We start from the raw sequence: 22968 nt of genomic DNA, 5'->3' as shown, positions 1-22968 counted from the left end.
TATTTTTTGAATTATTTTATTCATTATATTTTAAATTATTTAAGTATAAATTATATTTAAAATAATATTATTGTTTAAGTTTGGAACAATTTTTTGGTCATGACCAAATGTTTGACGATAATTATACCTTTTTAGTAGATAATCTTAATCTTAATGTATGTAAGTAAATTTTTTTAAAAAATTAAAGAAAAAAATTTATTACATTTTTAAATCACGACTCCACTTATGTTATTGTGGCTTAATAACTTAAATGAATCATTGTAATACATGTTACAAAATTTTCCAACTTGTATACCACATGGAAGAAACTAACTAACTAAAAGTCATCTCTAACAACATTAAGTTTTTTGTATTTTATAATATAGTTTGTGTTAATGATTTAAAAATATATGTAAAATAAATTATATGTTATTTTTTTATCACTTACTTTTTTAGATTAATATTTGCTTCAATCATTTATAAAAATACATAATAAATATATTTTTGAAATAATTTTCTTAATTTAAAAACAAAAAATTATTATAAAAAAAAAACCATTGAGAAGTCAGGTTTCCAAACCTGAATTCTCATGAGTAAAAACATGGTGGTAATCAGATAAATAATTTGGAGAGAATGACATTTTGAGAATTTTTTACCCAAATATTATTTTTTTTAAAAAAATTACAAGATTAACAACTGTGCAGGTTTATTTACCAAGTTAGAACCATTTACTGTGCAAGCTCAGAATTCGGTTTCCCGGGAACCGAATTCTGAGCATCAAAGTGTTATTTTTTTTTTTTCAACTCAGAATTCGGTTCCCGGGGAACCGAATTCTGAGTTGGTTTTATATATATATATATATATTTTTTTCGTGTTTGTGGGGAAATGTGGGCAGTTGTTGGAAGTGGAACGGCCCGTTCCGAAAGCAGAACGGGCCGTTCTGCTTAAAGCCACAAAGTGAAATTTCTGAAATTGAAACGGGCCAAGAACGGGCCGTTCCAGAGTTAAGAATTAACGTTGAAATAGACCCATGAAACGGCCCGTTTTAAAGAAATTTTTTAATCATTTTTTTTAACCTGGAACGGGCCGTTCTTGTTTTAGAACAGCCCGTTCCAAAATAGAAATGTACACATTTTTTTGCAAGTGGAACGGCCCGTTCCAGGAGCTGTTTTAACGAAAGGGAACGTGATTTGGAACGGGCCGATCTGGTTTTGGAACGGCCCGTTCTGGGTAAACAGTAAAAACGCAAGTTTTTCTATAAATAGGCCCTCTCCCCTTCATTTTTTTATGCGATTTCAGCTAAGTTTGTCTCCTTTACTCCTTTCCTGTACTGTTTCTGATTCACCTTGATAGTAAGAAATTCTTTTTTTGGTTCAATTTTCATTAACCAAATATCAAAAATGTTGTTGTGGAAGCAAAATGAGCATAGGTTTGCTTTCATTGGTAGAACGGTAAGTTTAGCACTTTTGTTATTTACTTTAAATTTCAATGAACTTGTAACAAATTAGTACTAATTTTGGTAATTATTGCAGGAGAATGAGAATATTATTTGTTCTCACTGTCATTCAATGCCAGAACCTCACCCTCTAATTATTCCTATACTAGAGGAAGTTGGTTTTTCTGGGGTTGCAAAGCTCATACATCTGAAAGTGGATCACGCATTAATCACAGCTTTGGTTGAAATATGGAGACCTAAGACTCATACATTCCATTTTCCAACTGGAGAGTGCACCATAACACTGGAGGATGTTGCACTTCAACTTGGCTTAAGAGTTGATGGTTTACCAGTCATTGGCCCAACATTATATGACTGGGAGGAAATGTGCTCCACCTATCTCGAAATCATGCCAGTTAAAGGTGAGTCACTAATTGGCTCTATGATTAAGTTAAAGTGGTTAAGAGAAAATATGTTAGAATTACCAGAAGAGCCATCTCAAGAACAACTTGATGCACATTGTAGATCATATATATTAGGTTTAATAGGAGGTGTTTTGATGCCTGGCAAAACAGGCAATAAGGTACATCTTATGTATTTATCTTTATTAATAAATCTTAGAAGAACAAGACGATATAGTTGGGGTCGGCTTGTTTAGCTATGTTATATAGGGAAATGTGTAGAGCTACAAATGTTAGTAGCAAAACAATGGGTGGTTGTGCATCTTTGTTACAGTCTTGGGCATGACATCGCATGCCATATATTGCGCCTATTTCCAGGTTACCAGCAACATTCCCTCTAGTCTGTAAATAGAGCGGGGGCAAAGTTTTAAACTTTCAAAATGTACCTCATAATGATGTTGTTGGATATAGATCAAGGTTTGATCACATTTAGAATGATTAGGTAACTGTTTAAAATTAAAGTTTTATTATTTTTTTTTATTTTCTTTTTTTTAGCATAATATGTTAACTAAAGAAGTTTAATTTTTTTTGTAGTTTTTATGGGCGCCATATGGAGTATTGCAAACAGCAATACCGATGCAAGCATATAGAGATGCTCTGCTATGGACATCATGCACCTCCATTATTTGTTTTGCAATTGTTGAATGGCACCAATCTGATAGAGTGAAATTGCAATTTCGTCTCTTCCAGGATGTCCCTTCTCCACCGAATAATTTGGATAACCTGCACAACATTGACATGAGGGGAAGACAAGATGAAAATTGGGTTACAAGACATGCTCAATGGATCGACATATGGAACAATAGACGTGAGCACACATTGATGGGTCATCCAATGCAAGGCCCACTGTTTCATACACGAGAATACATGGAATGGTACATGGCCAATTCCATCTATTTTTTATCTGTGCCACGACTACTACAAGATCCAAGGACCCGTCAACAACGAAGGACTTCTATAACATTTGAGACTGGTGGAACTTCCATGCGATCGCATGAAGAGACTGGTCAGCATGTATCAAATCCTCAGTATGTCACTCCTGAACAAAACATAATTGACAAACGACATTCATTTGCAACAACTTCAGAGGATTTTTTTACAAATTTATTTGGAGTAGATTTTAGAACTCCATCTTCAGCACAATCATACATGCAATCTCTTTACCGTCCACAATTTGGTAATGAACCTGGAAGTTCTTCAGCACCATTTCAACATCCGGTGGTTGATGATGAACCAAATCCTTCTGAGCAACAACCTCCACGGCGTAATCCAGGCCGTAATAGACGTCGCCCTCGTTGTGGAATTGGACACCATTACGGAGATTGAAAAATGTATATAAATCACTCTATGTTAATGTTATTGTTTTTTTATTTTAATGTACTATGTGTCTTTATCAATGTAATATGAATTTTAATGTTATGCATTTTTACATTTACTGCACTAAGAAGGTTATAAACTATTATAATTATAAGTATTGTAGCGAACACAATATACGATTTCAACACAATATACGATTTCAACACAATATACGATTTCAACACAAACACAACGTACTATCTGATACTAACACAAAGTAATTAACTTTAATATTACATAACTAAATAAATTTATTATAACTGATTACAACAATAATGATCATTGGTGGCGGGAACTACATCCATGACTAATATTCGGACATGTCTTCCTAGAGTGACCAGGAGTGTGACAATAAGAACAATTTTTTACATGAGTATGTTGTTCTCTAATATCCATCTTTGTTCTAATCCTGGTGGACTTTGGTCGACCCTTCGAAGTTCTCTTCAGTTCTGGATTTGGCCACAAAGTTGGACCAGTGTAAGTAGGCCAATAATCTTCATGTCGAAGCTCTCCAAACTGTCTTTCGTATACCTTTGCAACTTGCTGTAAGGTATATATGGGAGATATGTACCTTTCATAGTCATGATGTGCATGTAAGCATGATGCAAGTACATGTGAGCAAGGGATATGAACTTTCTGGAACTTGCCACAATCACACCACAATTTATCAAGCCTTACTGCAAATCTCCCAGCTGGTCGAACTTCTCTGGAATGTTGCGTTTCTTCCACTAGAAATCTATTGCTTGATTTGTCAAAGCTGATAACTCTATAAGTATTTGCCTTAGACTATGCATCTTGAATAGTTTTATTTGCAATTTCTGAGTAGACATGTCCAGCATTAATCATTGCGCCCACTTCCCTACCTCTTTGAACGAAAAACTTGTTGCAACGAGTGTATGTGGCCATTACCATGGAACAAATTGGCAAATTTCGTGTTTTCTTCAATACGGAATTAATTGACTCAGCTAGGTTTGTTGTCATGTGTCCCCAACGTCGTCCATTGTCCCATGCTAGTGTCCATTTTTCCCTAGGAATGCTGTCTAACCATTGAGCTGCTTCAACATTAGTATTTCTTACTATGTTGTAATAGTAAAAGAATCTAGGTTCAGTCGTCCCGTAGGATGCAAAAAAAAATATTAAATAATTAAAAGTAATAATCAAATGCTTTTAAAAAAGTAATGATAAACTTACCCATATTGACGACATCCTTCTTTAGTGCTGCATTTTTGAATCGTTGCATGAAATTTTGTGCAATATGTCGAATACAATAGACATGAACAGAATTGTTTTCCGTCCAGCCACTTCCATTTCTTGAGTATGCACTTCGAATAGCTTCATGACGATCAGAAATAAGGCACAACCGATCTTGCGGTGTTACATACCGCCTCAAGTTCTTAAGAAAAAAAAACCATGCATCGCTAGTTTCACCTTCAACAACAGCAAATGCAATAGGAATTATGTTGTTGCGACCATCTTGCACAACTGCGACCAATAGTGTACCTTTGTATCTCCCCGTATAAAAAGGTACCATCCACTTGTACAATTGGTTTGCAGAAGGCAAAACCATCAATGCATGGTTTAAAGGTCCAAAATAACCTTTTGAATATAACACTCCCCTCATCCAATAATTCACCTTGGTAAGCCGGTTGCGTATTTAATTTCCAAATAAAACCTGGAACATACATTTGCATTGCTTGCAACATACCCGGTAACTTGTTGTACGATTCCTCCCAGTTTCCAAAGATATTCTCAATGGCATGTTGCTTGGCCAACCATCCCTTTCTGTAACTAATTGTATAACCCATGGTGGACTTGATGTGGGCTATGATGGTTGAAATGGATGCCGATGGATCAACCTCAATAATTTCACCAATGCTTTGAGCAATCATTTGTGATCCCAATTTATTATGATCTTAGGAGATAAGTGGGGAAACACATGTGTGGGGGCCGTCAAGGATCATGATTTCCCAATGTTGTTCCCTGGTGCGCAATATACCACGACATCTCCAGGCACAGTCGTGGTGAACGCATTCCGTAACAAGCCTACTACTGCTTGAGTTTTTAACCTTGTAAGTGCAATGGTTGACAATGTGAAATCTATTTATGGCGTCCTGCATTTGTTCTTTTGTTTGGAAGCGTTGGCTAACAAATAGTGTTCCAGGTGGATACACAACCATATCACGCTCCAACAAATGGCTATACTTAGTGTCTTGTTGGATTTCATTGGGAAACTCTAAAAAGTGTGGAGGTGGGTTGTATATGGCTACTGGTTGTGGTTGTAGTGGTGGATTATTTGGAATTGAGAGGGTTTCTTCATCATCATGTTCATGTGCAGAAAGAATTTCGTCTTCGTCCTCGCTAAAAGGATCAAAGACATATTCTGTTGGGAGACCAACAACAACATCATCTTCAATGTTGGTTTCAACATTGGGTTGAGAAGCAGAAGGTGTAGCTTGCTCAAATGGCTGAGAAGGTATTTGATTAAGGTCCATGATTGGACCACTTAAAAGTGTTAGAAAAGAATGGCACAATCCAAGATGGGGGGTGTGTAATATCCCAAAATTTATGCAGTATTAAGGATTATTTTTATGTATTTTAAATATTTATGGGATTATTAAAAGTTAAAAAAAAATGTAAAAAAAAAAAAATAATAATATTTTATAATATTATGAATAGTAAATATAATATTATTTTAATAAATAGTAAATTTAATATTATTTTAATAAATAGTAAATGGCTGCTACAAAGCTACGGAAGGGGGCTGCGGAATTCAATGAATTCCTCCAAATTTTTTAATTTGAATATAATATTATTTTATAAATAGTAATCCTAATATAATATTATTATGAATAGTATTTTTCAATCATTATAAATAGGCTTCACATGTAATGAAAACACAAGTTTACGGAAAAAAAAAAAATTAGTGAGAAGGAAGAGAAAATAGAGAGAAGGAGAGAGAAAGAAAGAGGGAAAGAGAGGGAATCCAAAAGAGGAAGTTCTGCTCAAGTTGTAGCTCTTGTTTATTTAGGTAAGGGGGAGGAGAACCTTATCTTTTTAAAATTTTATATACTATTATGTATAATTATTTATGCATTTATTTGATTATATTTATTTAGTGGGGTGCCCCTAACCTCACTATATTTATATATTTATTCAGTGAGGTGTTCCTAACCTCATCTAACTACTTAACTTTTAATTAATATGTTATTGTTATAATTATTCAGTGAGGTGTTCTTAACCTCATTTAACTACTTAACTTTTAATTACAATGTTTATTTATGTTATTATTATATTTATTCAGTGAGGTGTTCCTAACCTCATCTAACTACTTAACTTTTAATTATTATGTTTATTTATTTACGTTATTATTTAGTGGGGTGTTTCTAACCTCATATATTTGTTTAACCTTTAATTACTATTACTTATTCTATGATTATTCTTATCTATAATAATTATTAATATATTCACATTTTATATTATTTAATTATTTTATAATAATTGTCATTGTCATTTAATTAATTAGTGCTCTTAATATATTTTATTTAAATTTGTGTTATTTAATTAAAGCTTAAATAATGATAAATTCTTAAATCTATTTTGAGTAATTTTTTTATGATTAATATAATTTGTTAAAATGTCTTTTACTCATTTTAAAGATAATTAATACTCTATGGCCATAGATGATAAAGTTTGAATTATTTGTAGCTGGAGGTTTAACCTTGGGGATTTAAATGAGTAAGAAATGGAGGTGGAATATCTTTTGGTTGGTGTTATAATGATGCTTATTTATCCTGACTAGTCACTACAAGTATAATTCAAATTTTATTGTATCAAGAAAATCTAATATTTAATCTGTATAAATATATATTTATATATATATATATGTTAAAATTTTATTTATAAATAATTATGTTTATTCGTTCGAATTATTGTATTTATTGGATATTGTTCTTACTCCTTTCTTTTCTTTGTTTTTTTTAATTAAATATATTATAAATAGATGGATCAACTTGAGATTCCAGATCATTTTGCTGTTATTATTACTGCTGTCCTACGTGGAAGGAAATTGGAATACGGAGGCTATTTGATGGATCTGTTATAACTTTACTTGTCAATCATATTATTTTAATTGTAATTTTCTTTCCGTTATGAATATATATATTGTATTAAAAGAGTAAGGAAAATGAATAATGTGTAAAATAATACGTTATTCTAAATATTTTAGAACGATATGTTATGTATTAAATTCACAAGATATTCTTTTCTTTACTTTTATTTTTATTAAATAAATATATAGATATTGTTAATGATATAATTGCGAAAATATTATAATTTTATATTGTATAATTTGGGTATTAGAATTAGGCGTTACATTTAATGGTATCAGAGCAACGTTCCATGTGTAACTTGGGGAAATGTGCTAACCATGTTTCTATTATAAACTGATCTATAAAATTACAGATGGCAGGAAGAAGGAATACCGAACTAACAGAGGCTGTACAAGCTATTAGGGACATGGCTGCCGCCTTGTTAAGGAATCAACCACCAGGAAGAACAGGAGAGTCACAAGGACTTGTAGAATTCAGAAGCAATAACCCTTCCCAATTTGATGGAGGATACAATCCTGAAAAAGCTGAATTATGGATTAAAGAAATAGAAAAAATATTTCGAGCTATGAACTGTCCTGACAACCAAAAAGTAAATTATGCAGTATTTATGTTAGTAGGAGAAGCAAAATATTGGTGGGATAGTACCAGGAGATTATTAGAAGGAGGGGGAATAATCATTACATGGGAAGTATTTAGAACCAAATTTTTTGAAAAATATTTTCCTAATGATGTTAGGAGGGCTAAAGAAATAGAATTTATGCAGTTAAAACAAGGGAATATGACAGTGGGAGAATATGCTTCTAAGTTTGAGGAATTGGGAAAATACTCTACTTTCTTTTATCACCCTGATGAGAGGATGAAGTGTATTAAATTCGAGGATGGACTTAGATCAGAATTAAGAAAGGCAGTAGGGATATTGGAAATCTCTGATTTTCCCACATTAATACACAAGTGTCGATTTTTGGAAGGTTTTGATCATAATAAGGATAATAGACCAAAATCTTTTGGCCCTCAATTTAGTAAGAAAAGGGATAATGAAAGAAAACCTTATGTTCGACCACAATGGAAACCCCAATCCTCTCAATTTGCAGGAAATTCCAGTAGGTCCATTAATAATCAAGCCAAGTGTTTTAAGTGTGGACAGGGTCATTATACTAAAGATTGTCATCTCAAAGGACCTGTTTGTTTTAAGTGTGGAAAGCCTGGTCATGTATTTTCTGAGTGTGGACAACCAAAGACGCACGTGAATACTTCCGGATCCAAACCAAGACCTTCTACAACTGGAAGAGTTTACACCATGACCGGAACTGAAGCTGCTCAAAACAATGATCTAATACAAGGTAAATGTTTCATTAAAGGCAAAACTTTAAATGTACTGTATGATTCAGGCGCAACTCATTCTTTTATCTCCAATAATTGTGTTCAATACCTCCAATTACCAATTTCTTCTTTAGAGAATAATTTGATTGTTTCAACCCCTACAAACAAATCTGTAATTGCCAATAAGGTTTGTTCAGACTGTCCTATTTTTATTGGCGATAAAAAATTTCTTGTAAATTTGATCTGCTTACCTTTATCACAATTAGATGTGATTTTAGGTATGAACTGGTTATCTTCCAACCACGTTCTTCTTAATTGTGCAGAAAAGTCTATAATATTTTCTGATCCTAAGGACCTATCGATTTCATTATCTAAACCAATAAACAAGTTTCCTTGGGGTAAAGTTCAAGGATATTTAATCTTATCCTCTATGGAAACTAAAGAGGAAGTCAACTTGAAAGACATAGCTGTCGTTCAAAATTTTCCTGAAGTCTTTCCTAATGATATTCCTGGTTTGCCACCTGACAGAGAGATTGAATTTTCGATTGATTTAATACCTGGAACTGGACCAATTTCAATGGCACCTTATAGGATGTCACCTTCTGAATTAGCTGAGTTGAAGAAACAATTAGAGGAGTTACTTGAAAAACAATTCATACGCCCTAGTGTATCACCTTGGGGGGTGTCGCCACCGGCCCGAAACGGGCTTTCGGCATTCGCGAGGGATGGTTAGACTCTTTTATTTGTTTGAAAAATGTGGATTGCTAGAATGACTTATTCTCAAACTGAGACCTTGTCAAACGAGCAATTTTATTAAAAGGCTCACCAATCCATATTAATCCCAAGCGGGACCCTCCATGGATTAGTGGTTTTCGTAAAAGGAGGGTTCGTGGAGTCGCCACCAATGTTTTACTCAAAACATTGGAAAAAGGGATAAGGCAATCGATTCAAAAATCGACTTCGGCCATTACAACCAGAGTCGGGTAAGGGAGTCGGTTACGCGTGGGGAAGGTGTTAGCACCCCACAGCGCCCCTTTCGGGTTCCCTATGACAGATTATTTCTAAAATAACAGTGTAAAATTACTAAATTACCCCTATTTATTATAAGCGATTATAGATTAACTATCTACATGATGACAGTTTAAATATGCACACAGAAAGCAGTAAAAGGAAGGATTTAAGAAGAAACCTCTTGAAGCGTGCTTTTATATATTGAGTAAAACTGGGAAGCTTTTTTGGCGTTCCCTCGCTCTACAACCTCGCTCGCTCTTTCCTAAAAAACTTTTAACTATGGAAATCCGGAGGATTCCCCTTCGACTAGGTTCGAATCTCCAAGCTAAGTGCTCGGAATTCCAGAACTTCGTCGGATCGACTCCCAGAGAGATTTCTAGGGCAGAACACTGCTCAAAAACCCCAGAATACTCAAGGAGGGAGTCAAAACTGAGTGTAGAAGTGTCTTAGGACGTCCAAATGGCCTCCTATATATAGGAATGGGATTCAGTACGGCCCCTGGGTTCAATACGGTCCGTATTGCAATTTTGCACTTCAGTACGGCCCGTATTGAATTCAGTACGGCCGTATTGAGGCGCCGACACTTGCCGACACTTCAATGCGGCCGTATTGATTCAATACGGCCCGTATTGTAGTGCAAAACATGCAATACGGCCGTACTGAATGCAATACGGGCCGTATTGGTTGCAGTACAGGCCGTATTGGTTCAGTACGGGCCGTATTGGTTCAGTACGGGCCGTATTGTAGTACAAAATGTGCAGTACGGCCGTACTGAACTCCAAGGAGGCCGTATTGAGCTCTAAACCTCCCACTTTCTTATTTTTTGCTACTCTAAGACCTCTAAACCTACAGATAGTCATCCTATGGTTTTCTGGGAGTCCTTCTGGCTGACTTTCCTTTGATCTTTGAGAGTCTTCGAGTCTTATTTCCGTCCCGGACAATTTTAGGGGTCTACAGCTGCCCCCCCTTTACTTAGTCGGACGGCCTTTTGGTGTACCGGCTGATAAGTAAAGGAGTTGACCCAATTGTCCGGGTGATGTACCATCCTTCTGACTTGTAATGTCTTCCGGTGGAAAATTGTTGAGTAGCCTCTCCAGGTGAGTGCATACCTCGGCGCTTCTGACAACCTCGGTAGCTAGGTTTAACACCAACGTGCCTCTGACGACGTTGATGGTTGAGTATTGTCTCTCCAGACCTTGAGTATTGTCTCTCCAGACCTTGAGTACTGTCTCTCCAGACCTAGCTTCACTAGACGCCCTAGCCGGAAGCTGTGAGTACGGTCTCTCCAGATACAACTTCACTCGACGCCCGAGCCGGAAGTTGCATACCTCCATGTTTTCTGAACACTTCGGTACTTGAGTTTGCCCTCTCCAGGGTTAGCTTCACTAGACGCCCTAGCCGGAAGCTGCGAGTATGGTCTCTCCAGATACAACTTCACTCGACGCCCGAGCCGGAAGTTGCATACCTCCATGTTTTCTGAACACTTCGGTACTTGAGTTTGCCCTCTCCAGGGTTAGCTTCACTAGACGCCCTAGCCGGAAGCTGCGAGTACGGTCTCTCCAGATACAACTTCACTCGACGCCCGAGCCGGAAGTTGCATACCTCCATGTTTTCTGAACACTTCGGTACTTGAGTTTGCCCTCTCCAGGGTTAGCTTCACTAGACGCCCTAGCCGGAAGCTGCGAGTACGGTCTCTCCAGATACAACTTCATTCGACGCCCGAGCCGGAAGTTGCATACCTCCATGTTTTCTGAACACTTCGGTACTTGAGTTTGCCCTCTCCAGGGTTAGCTTCACTAGACGCCCTAGCCGGAAGCTGCGAGTACGGTCTCTCCAGATACAACTTCACTCGACGCCCGAGCCGGAAGTTGCATACCTCCATGTTTTCTGAACACTTCGGTACTTGAGTTTGCCCTCTCCAGGGTTAGCTTCACTAGACGCCCTAGCCGGAAGCTGCGAGTACGGTCTCTCCAGACACGACTTCACTCGACGCCCGAGCCGGAAGTTGCACACCTCCATGTTTTCTGAACACTTCGGTGATTGAGTTTGCCCTCTCCAGGGTCTGCGTCCGTGTCTTCTGATCACTTCGGCAATGCGAGTTTACCCTCTCCAGGGTCTTGAGATGATTTTTGTCTCCACAGTCCACTATGCTGCTTCGACATTGTTTTTTTGATTTTTGTGCCACTGAGGGCTGGATAACGCAGGGATCCGTCTAGGGGATGTGCAGTCATTCATAGGTTCTTGTGCCCCAACTTGCTTTGCTTAGTTGGTACCCATGGGGAATTTCTGAATCCTTGGGGTGTAGACACAGATGCTCTCTCTCTCTGAGTTGAGCGATGCCTTATGTTTGGCTGACGTCCTTTGACGTTGGTGGAGTATCCCGGTTGTCCTTATTCGGGTGACTCTTTTTGATTTTCTGGATTTTTATTGCCTCTGTGTAGGCTGTTATCCGCTGGGGATTTGATTTTGTCTCCACAGTCCACGATGCTGTTTCGACGATTATTTTTGATTTTTGTGCCACTGAGGGCTGGATAACGCAGGGATCCGTCTAGGGGATGTGCAGTCATTCACAGGTTCCTGTGCCCCAACTTGCATTGCATTGTTGGTACCCTTGGGGAATTTCTGACTCCTTGGGGTATAGACACAGATGCTCTTTCTCTCTGAGTTTGAGCGATGCCTTATGTTTGGCTGACGTCCTTTGACGTTGGTGGAGTATCCCGATTATCCTTATTCGGGTGACTCTTTTTAATTTTTTGGATTTTGTTGCCTCTGTGTAGGCTGTTATCCGCTAGGGGATTCTGTCATTCATTTCTTGTCTGGCCTCTTCTGTTAGGCAAATAATCTTGATGTTCAGTGCTTGGCTGGATGCCGCATTCCGCTTGGGGAATGGTTATTGATCTTTTTGATTTTTTTTTTTTTTTTTGAAGGGGTGCCTCTTGAGTAGGCGACTGGGGATTTAGAGTTCAGTGTTCGGCTGAGTGCCAAATTCCGCTTGGGGAATGGTTATTTGATGTTTTTTTGATTTTTCTCCTTTTGCAGGGATGCCTCTTGAGTAGGCGATTGGGGAATGAGGGATCTTATGTATCCCAGAGTATTATTTAGGAAGCCTCTGCAGGCTTAGTCTCACTCAACACTTGAGTTGGAGAGCTATCTTTACTGAGGAAGTTTAAGTCCTTTGACTTGGATATTCTGCTTGGCTGATCGTACTTCCATTGGGAATTTTGTCGATCTTGCTTTGATAGCTCTCGCTGGGGATTTTGAATCCAAGAGCATGAGTTGAGGTTCCCTCTGGGGAGTATTATTTCTGCAAGCCTCTCCAGGCTCATTTACTCTGTACAGTTGGGGGAGTATTATTTCTGCAAGCCTCTCCAGGCTCAATTATTCTGAAAGAGTATTATTTCAGCAAGCCTCTCCAGGCTCAATTATTCTGAGAGTATTATTTCGGCAAGCCTCTCCAGGCTCAGTTATTCTGAAAGATATGAAATCTTTGTCTTTTTTTGTCGTCTTTTGACTTTTTCTGTATGTTTGCCTTTTTTGTCATTTTTTTGGCTTTTTCTGTATTTTTGCCTTTTTTGTCATTTTTTTTTGGCTTTTTCTGTATTTTTGCCTTTTCTGTTGTTCTTCGGCTTTTTCTGTACAGAAATGTCTCATTTATTATGAGAGAGTATTATTTCGGCGAGCCTCTCCAGGCTCAATTATTTTGAGAGAGTATTATTTCGGCAAGCCTCTCCAGGCTCAGTTATTCTGTATGACGCTGTTGATTTTCTGAATCTTTGCATTTTGTTTGCTGCTGTCATACACAAGCAATTTTTTCTATTTTTTTCTATTTTATGCAATTGCCTCATGACGAGGTCTTTGAAAATTTCTTTATGGCCAATACGGCCGTATCCATTTCAGTATGCCCGTATTGAATTGAAAATTTGTTCATAACCCTAATTTTGGTACGGGCGTTCTGAACATGATACGGGCGTATTGTTTTTCTGAAGTTTATATTTTTTGTTTTGTTTTTTTCAATAAACAGAGAATAAGTGATCTTCCAGTACACCTATCATCTGTATGCATGTATGCGGTATGATGCACCTAATTCTATTTGATTCATTTTTCAAAAGAATTAACCGATGCGTTTTTGGATTTTGCCATTCCTCCAGACGGGCTGTGCGCTGCCGATTTCTATAACCGAGGAATGATGCGTATTATTTTTGAGATTTGGTGTCATCAACCAAATGATCCTTCCCTTTTTTAGAAGATGTGTCAATCCTCCTATTGACCACTATATCTCCATGTTTCCACTAGATTATTCAAAAATCGTTGGGACAAGAGAGAAAAGAAGGAAAGGGTATATTTTTCAAAAGTTTGTGTTTTAGAGGGGATTATTTTATTTTTTGAAAAATGGATTTTGTAAGAATGGCTTGGCCATTGGTAGGCTTATTGTGTTTGGGTTTGTTTGATTAAACACTTATGAGGTTAAGCACATCTTTGTTATTAATGATTGTGCTTTGACAACTTGGATAGCTTCCCTTGAACCTTTCTTTTTGAATTCGGTTCATGGTACCATCATGGATTTCTTTTGTTTTTTGATTGTCCTTATTTTTGCCTAAAACACCCTTTTGTGGCGTTTTAGCGGACCTTTGTTTTTGTTCATTTTTGCAACCCTAACTTTTGCCTAGGTCACCCTTTCGTGGGATTCCTAGCGGGTCTCTTGCTCTTATTTTTGCGCAGCTCCCTTTTTTGGGTTTTCTGCCGAGCTTATTATCTTTAGGATTTATTTATCCATGATGGCACTTATCGAGGCCAAGGGAAGGTGCTCCAAGCTGTCATGCACATTTCCACATAAAAATGATGCGGGTTAAGACGATTTTAACCTCACTCATGTTTATTCAAACAGGGTTAAAAATAATGTGGTTTAGAATTTTATTATAAGCAAGAAAAGAAGCAATGAAGAATGATTTTATTATAATCATAGAGGAAACATGTGCCCTATTGAGGTTCGGGGGTCGGGCTATCCCCGAGGAGTAATCTTTAATAGTCATCGGGTCTATACATCCCTATCAGAAGGAGAAGAACATTTGATGACGACGACCGGCCTTGATGCTTGTGAACCGGCCTTTCTAAAGATCTGGCTTAAAGAACGTCGAGGAGGATCTTGGTTCCTCTTTGTTCTTTGATCTTTAACAGGGTTGTATCCTAACCCTTGTTTCCCCGGATTATCCTTGATAATGGGTAGCTCCGGGATTCCTTGGGAGTCCTTGCCTAATCCTTGTCCTGGCAAGTATCCGTTCTTTGTGAGCATATGAGCTACCTTCTTCATTTCTCGGGGAAACGTTTCAACATTGGCAATTTCCAATGCTTGGAAGGCGGTTTCCAAAGCTTCCTCTGCTGCATCCACATAAGGTACGTTGGATGGCTTACTGATGAGTATGTCATCTTCAGCTTGCACGGTCACCAGTTTGTCACCCACGATGAACTTGATTTTCTGGTGGAGCGTAGAGGGTACAGCTTTTGCATCATGAATCCAAGGTCGGCCAAGGAGACAGCTGTATGCCGGAGTAATGTCCATCACTTGGAATTCGACATTAAAGATAGTGGGTCCAATTTGGATTGGAAGATTGATCTCTCCCACCACTCCTCTCTTAGAACCGTCGAAGGCTCGAACGATCATGTTGCTCGGGCGCATTTGGACTCCCTTGATTGCCACTTGATCGAGAGTTCTTTTAGGCATCACGTTCAAGGAAGATCCATTATCTACCAAGACTTTAGCGATGTGATATTCCTTGCACTTTACAGAGATGTGCAAGGGCTTGTTGTGATTTGGTCCCTCGGCGGGGATCTCTTCATCGGTGAAAGTGAGGTGATCATTAGCCGTGATGTGACTAACAATCCCCTCAAACTTGTCTTGGGAGATAGTGTGCGACACATATGCCTCGTTCAAGACTTTCAACAGAGCTTGCCGATGCGGTTCGGAGCTTAGGATCAACGACAACAGCGTAATTTTTGCTGGCGTCCTATGAAGTTGATCCACGATGGAGTACTCGCTCTGTCGGATAAACTTTAACAGCTCGTCTGTCTCCTCCTCGGATTCTTTTTCCTCGGTTTTCTTTTCTTCTTTTTCTTTATTCTTGGGGGTTTTAGCATGAAGTTCTTTGGGAGTGTAGATCCTGCCACTCCTAGTCATGCCCCCAAGTCCAGCGATGTTGGAAATATCGCTGTCGGCAGAAGAATGGATGTCGTATATCCATGGCACAGCCTTATTCGATTCGTAGGGAAAAGGCCTTGGAGCGATGATCCTTAACGGTGTTGGACCTTCCCCTTTATTCGTCTTGATTACCAACAACGGAGTTGACGTGCGTTCGCTTGGCGCGGTTGTTGGCTTACACTTGATAACGAATGGCGTGCGATCCATCTTGAACATACGCATCGATTATTTCTTTCTTTTATTAATATTTATTAATGGAATACTAGGAGAGATGTATGAATGACTCCTAGATCTCTCCATGATCTATATGCATGATATGAGATGATGACGTTGAATATGCATGCATTGTATTTATTCAACTAAGCATTATCATGTTTTTAGGATTTTCCTGAGATGATGCATGATATTGCTTGGTTTGGGTAAATACATATTTTTTCTTTTGAATATTTTGTATCTTTTTTATATTTTTTTTGGGTGAAAAGGGAAACTACCTATATGAATGTAATGAAGGTAGATGTTAACACCATGTACTAGAAGATCTTTATTTCTATTTATTCTTTTTATTTTTAAAAAAGAATGTTGTATGTTTAAAAGGTGCAATGTATGCTCATACAATGTCACATAAAAATGCACACACAATTCACTCATCCACGAACAGTCACGAGCGAATCACGAGGTAGGGGTCTCCTGCAGAAAAGTGCATATTCGAGGAGGATCTAACTGTTCTCACTTGGTCAAAGGCCCCCAAGGTGCCCCCATTATAGGGACCCAATTCCTCTCGTCGTAGGTCGATGGAAAGTTCCAACGCACCGTCGGACTCAAGTTCATGGTTATCACCTTGAGTGATGTTTTTCCGACAACGGTCTCATAGGCTCCTATAAACCCATCATCCGGCCGTACTAACATCCACTCCCTATGGATTACCACTCATGCCCCCGGGTATAGAGGGAACTGTTGTGTGCAAAGGTTTGTGTGCAATTTATTTCAAACAATTGCGTAAATTTAAACAAACAACAATTATTTAAAGCCAAATATATAAAACATATTATCATACAAGTGAGGGGTAATAAAGTAATTTTAACTATTATTTGTTAAAAATAATCTGTCACTAAATGGGACTGACTCTCGAGGCTTCCCCAGTGGAGTCGCCATCTGTCGCCACCGGCCCGAAACGGGCTTTCGGCATTCGCGAGGGATGGTTAGACTCTTTTATTTGTTTGAAAAATGTGGATTGCTAGAATGACTTATTCTCAAACTGAGACCTTGTCAAACGAGCAATTTTATTAAAAGGCTCACCAATCCATATTAATCCCAAGCGGGACCCTCCATGGATTAGTGGTTTTCGTAAAAGGAGGGTTCGTGGAGTCGCCACCAATGTTTTACTCAAAACATTGGAAAAAGGGATAAGGCAATCGATTCAAAAATCGACTTCGGCCATTACAACCAGAGTCGGGTAAGGGAGTCGGTTACGCGTGGGGAAGGTGTTAGCACCCCACAGCGCCCCTTTCGGGTTCCCTATGACAGATTATTTCTAAAATAACAGTGTAAAATTACTAAATTACCCCTATTTATTATAAGCGATTATAGATTAACTATCTACATGATGACAGTTTAAATATGCACACAGAAAGCAGTAAAAGGAAGGATTTAAGAAGAAACCTCTTGAAGCGTGCTTTTATATATTGAGTAAAACTGGGAAGCTTTTTTGGCGTTCCCTCGCTCTACAACCTCGCTCGCTCTTTCCTAAAAAACTTTTAACTATGGAAATCCGGAGGATTCCCCTTCGACTAGGTTCGAATCTCCAAGCTAAGTGCTCGGAATTCCAGAACTTCGTCGGATCGACTCCCAGAGAGATTTCTAGGGCAGAACACTGCTCAAAAACCCCAGAATACTCAAGGAGGGAGTCAAAACTGAGTGTAGAAGTGTCTTAGGACGTCCAAATGGCCTCCTATATATAGGAATGGGATTCAGTACGGCCCCTGGGTTCAATACGGTCCGTATTGCAATTTTGCACTTCAGTACGGCCCGTATTGAATTCAGTACGGCCGTATTGAGGCGCCGACACTTGCCGACACTTCAATGCGGCCGTATTGATTCAATACGGCCCGTATTGTAGTGCAAAACATGCAATACGGCCGTACTGAATGCAATACGGGCCGTATTGGTTGCAGTACAGGCCGTATTGGTTCAGTACGGGCCGTATTGGTTCAGTACGGGCCGTATTGTAGTACAAAATGTGCAGTACGGCCGTACTGAACTCCAAGGAGGCCGTATTGAGCTCTAAACCTCCCACTTTCTTATTTTTTGCTACTCTAAGACCTCTAAACCTACAGATAGTCATCCTATGGTTTTCTGGGAGTCCTTCTGGCTGACTTTCCTTTGATCTTTGAGAGTCTTCGAGTCTTATTTCCGTCCCGGACAATTTTAGGGGTCTACAGGGGGCTCCTGTTTTGTTAGTCAAAAAGAAAGATGGAAGCTTTAGACTGTGTGTGGACTATCGGCAATTAAATAAGTTTACCATAAAGAATAAATACCCTCTTCCTAGGATAGATGATTTGATGGATCAATTAAGAGGAGCCACTGTATTTTCTAAGATAGATCTAAGATCAGGATACCATCAAATCAAAGTGAAAGCAGAAGACATACAGAAAACTGCATTTAGAACAAGGTATGGTCATTATGAATATCAAGTAATGCCTTTTGGAGTAACCAATGCACCTGCAGTGTTCATGGATTATATGAATAGGATTTTTCGTCCGTATTTAGACCATTTTGTGGTGGTCTTTATAGATGATATCCTCATATATTCTCGAACTCATGAAGAACATGAAGAACACCTTCAAACTGTTCTCCAAATCCTGAAAGATAAACAACTGTATGCCAAACTTTCTAAGTGTGAATTTTGGTTAGAGGAGGTTAAGTTTTTAGGACATGTGATTTCCAAAGATGGAGTGTCTGTGGATCCATCTAAGGTAGAAGCAGTTCTACTATGGGAACCTCCAAAGACGGTAACAGAAATCCGTAGTTTTTTGGGTTTGGCAGGATATTACAGGAGATTCATTGAGGGATTTTCTAAAATAGCTATGCCTTTAACTCAACTCACCAAGAAAGGACAACCCTTTGAGTGGACAGAAAAATGTGAGAATAGTTTTCAGGAGCTTAAGAAAAGATTAACTACTGCACCAGTCTTAGCCTTACCCAATCCTAATGGACAATTTGTCATATTTTGTGATGCCTCAAAAATGGGATTAGGGTGTGTTCTTATGCAAGATAGAAGGGTAGTAGCATATGCTTCTAGACAATTGAGAGCTCATGAAAGGAATTACCCAACCCATGATCTAGAACTAGCTGCCATTGTTTTTGCACTCAAAATATGGAGACATTATGTGTATGGTGGTAAGTTTGATGTTTTTAGTGATCATAAAAGTTTAAAATATTTGTTTGATCAAAAGGAACTGAATATGAGACAAAGAAGGTGGATGGAATTTTTGAAAGATTATGATTTTGAATTACATTACCATCCAGGGAAAGCCAATGTTGTGGCTGATGCACTGAGTAGAAAATCCTTACATGTCTCCTCATTAATGATTCAAGAGATGAATTTGATAGAAAAATTTAGAGACATGAGTTTATCAACTACGGTAAGTCAAGATAAAATACAATTGCATGCGGTTCAAATTACTAGTGACTTACATGGACAAATTGGTGAGGCTCAGGTAGTTGATAAATTCATTCAGAAGAAAAAGAGGTTGATAGGTCAAAAGGATGGTGAAAAGTTCGATTTAGATCAAAGAGGAGTTTTGAGATTTAATAATAGGATATGTGTACCAAATGATTCAGAAATTAAGAAAATAATTTTAGGTGAGGCACATAAGAGCAAGCTGAGCATACACCCTGGGGCAACAAAGATGTATCAAGATCTCAAAAGAATGTTTTGGTGGCCCAAAATGAAAAAGGAAATAGCACAATATGTGGCTACATGTTTGATTTGTCAAAAAGCTAAGATAGAACACCAAAAGCCAGCAGGAATGTTACAACCCTTAGATATACCTGAATGGAAATGGGACAGTATAGCAATGGATTTTGTAGTTGGTTTACCACGAACAATTCATAAGTTTGATTCCATATGGGTTATTGTGGATAGACTAACAAAATCTGCTCATTTCTTACCCATCAACATTAGGTATTCTCTAGAAAAATTGACTGAACTGTATATAAGAGAGATTGTAAGGTTGCATGGGGTACCATCTAGCATAATATCTGATAGGGATCCTAGATTCACTTCTAGATTTTGGGGAAGTTTACATCAAGCATTAGGAACTAAGCTTCGTCTTAGCTCTGCATATCATCCTCAAACAGATGGACAATCAGAAAGAACCATACAATCCCTAGAAGATTTATTGAGAGCTTGTGTGCTAGAGAATTCTGGTAGTTGGGACAAGTACTTGCCTCTGATTGAATTCACTTATAACAACAGTTTCCATTCTAGCATAGGTATGGCACCCTATGAAGCTTTATATGGAAGAAGGTGTAGAACTCCTTTGTGTTGGTTTGAGACAGGAGAGAATTTAATCTTGGGTCCTGAATTGGTGCAACAAACCACGGAAAAAATCAAAATGATTCAAGAAAAATTAAGAATGACTCAAAGCAGACAAAAAAGTTATGCTGATAAAAGAAGACGACCTCTTGAATTCCAGGAAGGTGATCATGTATTTTTGAAAGTTACACCAACAACTGGTATTGGTAGGGTAATGAAATCAAAGAAACTCACTCCTCGATTTATTGGTCCTTATCAAATCCTTAGAAAAATAGGTCCTGTTGCTTACCAAATTTCTCTACCACCTTTTCTTTCTAATCTCCATAATGTTTTCCATGTGTCTCAGTTAAGAAAATATATTTCTGACCCTTCTCATATAATAATGCCTGATACAGTACAATTAAAGGATAACCTTACATTTGAAACAATGCCTGTACAGATCGTAGACAGGAGGATCAAGCAGTTAAGAGGCAAACAGATTGCATTGGTAAAAGTCATTTGGAATAAAGACACTGGAGATGCTACTTGGGAACTCGAAGAAGAAGTTAGAAAAAATTATCCTTATCTATTTTAAGCAATAAAAATTTCGAGGACGAAATTTCTGTAAGTAGGGGAGAATTGTAATATCCCAAAATTTATGCAGTATTAAGGATTATTTTTATGTATTTTAAATATTTATGGGATTATTAAAAGTTAAAAAAAAATGTAAAAAAAAAAATAATAATAATATTTTATAATATTATGAATAGTAAATATAATATTATTTTAATAAATAGTAAATTTAATATTATTTTAATAAATAGTAAATGGCTGCTACAAAGCTACGGAAGGGGGCTGCGGAATTCAATGAATTCCTCCAAATTTCTTAATTTGAATATAATATTATTTTATAAATAGTAATCCTAATATAATATTATTATGAATAGTATTTTTCAATCATTATAAATAGGCTTCACATGTAATGAAAACACAAGTTTACGGAAAAAAAAAAAATTAGTGAGAAGGAAGAGAAAATAGAGAGAAGGAGAGAGAAAGAAAGAGGGAAAGAGAGGGAATCCAAAAGAGGAAGTTCTGCTCAAGTTATAGCTCTTGTTTATTTAGGTAAGGGGGAGGAGAACCTTATCTTTTTAAAATTTTATATACTATTATGTATAATTATTTATGCATTTATTTGATTATATTTATTTAGTGGGGTGCCCCTAACCTCACTATATTTATATATTTATTCAGTGAGGTGTTCCTAACCTCATCTAACTACTTAACTTTTAATTACTATGTTATTGTTATAATTATTCAGTGAGGTGTTCTTAACCTCATTTAACTACTTAACTTTTAATTACAATGTTTATTTATGTTATTATTATATTTATTCAGTGAGGTGTTCCTAACCTCATCTAACTACTTAACTTTTAATTATTATGTTTATTTATTTACGTTATTATTTAGTGGGGTGTTTCTAACCTCATATATTTGTTTAACCTTTAATTACTATTACTTATTCTATGATTATTCTTATCTATAATAATTATTAATATATTCACATTTTATATTATTTAATTATTTTATAATAATTGTCATTGTCATTTAATTAATTAGTGCTCTTAATATATTTTATTTAAATTTGTGTTATTTAATTAAAGCTTAAATAATGATAAATTCTTAAATCTATTTTGAGTAATTTTTTTATGATTAATATAATTTGTTAAAATGTCTTTTACTCATTTTAAAGATAATTAATACTCTATGGCCATAGATGATAAAGTTTGAATTATTTGTAGCTGGAGGTTTAATCTTGGGGATTTAAATGAGTAAGAAATGGAGGTGGAATATCTTTTGGTTGGTGTTATAATGATGCTCATTTATCCTGACTAGTCACTACAAGTATAATTCAAATTTTATTGTATCAAGAAAATCTAATATTTAATCTGTATAAATATATATTTATATATATATATATGTTAAAATTTTATTTATAAATAATTATGTTTATTCGTTCGAATTATTGTATTTATTGGATATTGTTCTTACTCCTTTCTTTTCTTTGTTTTTTTTTAATTAAATATATTATAAATAGATGGATCAACTTGAGATTCCAGATCATTTTGCTGTTATTATTACTGCTGTCCTACGTGGAAGGAAATTGGAATACGGAGGCTATTTGATGGATCTGTTATAACTTTACTTGTCAATCATATTATTTTAATTGTAATTTTCTTTCCGTTATGAATATATATATTGTATTAAAAGAGTAAGGAAAATGAATAATGTGTAAAATAATACGTTATTCTAAATATTTTAGAACGATATGTTATGTATTAAATTCACAAGATATTCTTTTCTTTACTTTTATTTTTATTAAATAAATATATAGATATTGTTAATGATATAATTGCGAAAATATTATAATTTTATATTGTATAATTTGGGTATTAGAATTAGGCGTTACAGGGTGAATTGGATTCTATGACCTTTTAAAAATTATCAGAGTATGTAGGATCTTTATTTCACTTAAACTTTTCTAAGACTGAATTTTTCAAATGAAGCTCTCTTAAAGACTTGTTATGAAA

The 22968-nt window shown here is 36.7% G+C and overlaps 3 protein-coding genes across 5 annotated transcripts; 2 read left to right on the top strand and 1 right to left on the bottom strand.

Moving 5' to 3' along the window:
- The first annotated feature begins 1213 nt into the window (after positions 1 to 1213).
- On the top strand, positions 1214 to 3917 carry LOC114916463 (uncharacterized). Its single transcript, XM_083063690.1, has 2 exons — positions 1214 to 1836; positions 2410 to 3917. The coding sequence occupies exons 1-2, from the start codon at positions 1756 to 1758 to the stop codon at positions 3199 to 3201; spliced, it is 873 nt and encodes a 290-aa protein (XP_082919816.1). The 5' UTR covers positions 1214 to 1755; the 3' UTR covers positions 3202 to 3917.
- A 100-nt stretch (positions 3918 to 4017) lies between these two features.
- LOC145952186 (uncharacterized) lies at positions 4018 to 5120 on the bottom strand. The gene is made up of 3 exons (XM_083064410.1): positions 4937 to 5120; positions 4423 to 4827; positions 4018 to 4283 (listed from the first exon to the last, which is right to left on the bottom strand). The coding sequence occupies exons 1-3, from the start codon at positions 5118 to 5120 to the stop codon at positions 4018 to 4020; spliced, it is 855 nt and encodes a 284-aa protein (XP_082920536.1).
- A 1005-nt stretch (positions 5121 to 6125) lies between these two features.
- LOC145951673 (uncharacterized) lies at positions 6126 to 22705 on the top strand. Of its 3 annotated transcripts, none has more exons than XM_083063426.1 (2): positions 6126 to 6259; positions 7693 to 11065. In XM_083063426.1, exon 2 carries the CDS (start codon positions 7693 to 7695, stop codon positions 9391 to 9393), a length of 1701 nt encoding a protein of 566 aa, XP_082919552.1. In that variant the 5' UTR covers positions 6126 to 6259; the 3' UTR covers positions 9394 to 11065. The 3 variants fall into 3 exon arrangements, with proteins under 3 accessions (XP_082919552.1, XP_082919551.1, XP_082919553.1); XM_083063425.1 differs by having other exon boundaries at positions 6130 to 6259; positions 7232 to 11065; XM_083063427.1 differs by lacking the exon at positions 6126 to 6259 and adding an exon at positions 22476 to 22705 and having other exon boundaries at positions 7025 to 8680.
- The last annotated feature ends 263 nt before the right edge of the window (positions 22706 to 22968 follow it).

This window comes from Cajanus cajan, chromosome 9 (genome assembly GCF_000230855.2).
Source record: "Cajanus cajan strain Asha chromosome 9, NIPB_CcT2T_4, whole genome shotgun sequence".
NCBI lineage: Eukaryota > Viridiplantae > Streptophyta > Magnoliopsida > Fabales > Fabaceae > Cajanus > Cajanus cajan.
This window is presented reverse-complemented; position numbering and strand designations above follow the sequence as displayed.

Coding starts and splice junctions, on each gene's coding strand:
- LOC114916463 (XM_083063690.1), top strand. CDS start 1,756: ATGGTTTACCAGTCATTGGCCCAACATTATATGACTGGGAGGAAATGT. Junction 1,837..2,409: donor CGAAATCATGCCAGTTAAAG/GTGAGTCACTAA, acceptor TTTTTTTTGTAG/TTTTTATGGGCGCCATATGG.
- LOC145952186 (XM_083064410.1), bottom strand. CDS start 5,120: ATGATTGCTCAAAGCATTGGTGAAATTATTGAGGTTGATCCATCGGCA. Junction 4,828..4,936: donor ATCGTACAACAAGTTACCGG/GTATGTTGCAAG, acceptor TATATTCAAAAG/GTTATTTTGGACCTTTAAAC. Junction 4,284..4,422: donor GAAGGATGTCGTCAATATGG/GTAAGTTTATCA, acceptor ATGTTGAAGCAG/CTCAATGGTTAGACAGCATT.
- LOC145951673 (XM_083063426.1), top strand. CDS start 7,693: ATGGCAGGAAGAAGGAATACCGAACTAACAGAGGCTGTACAAGCTATT.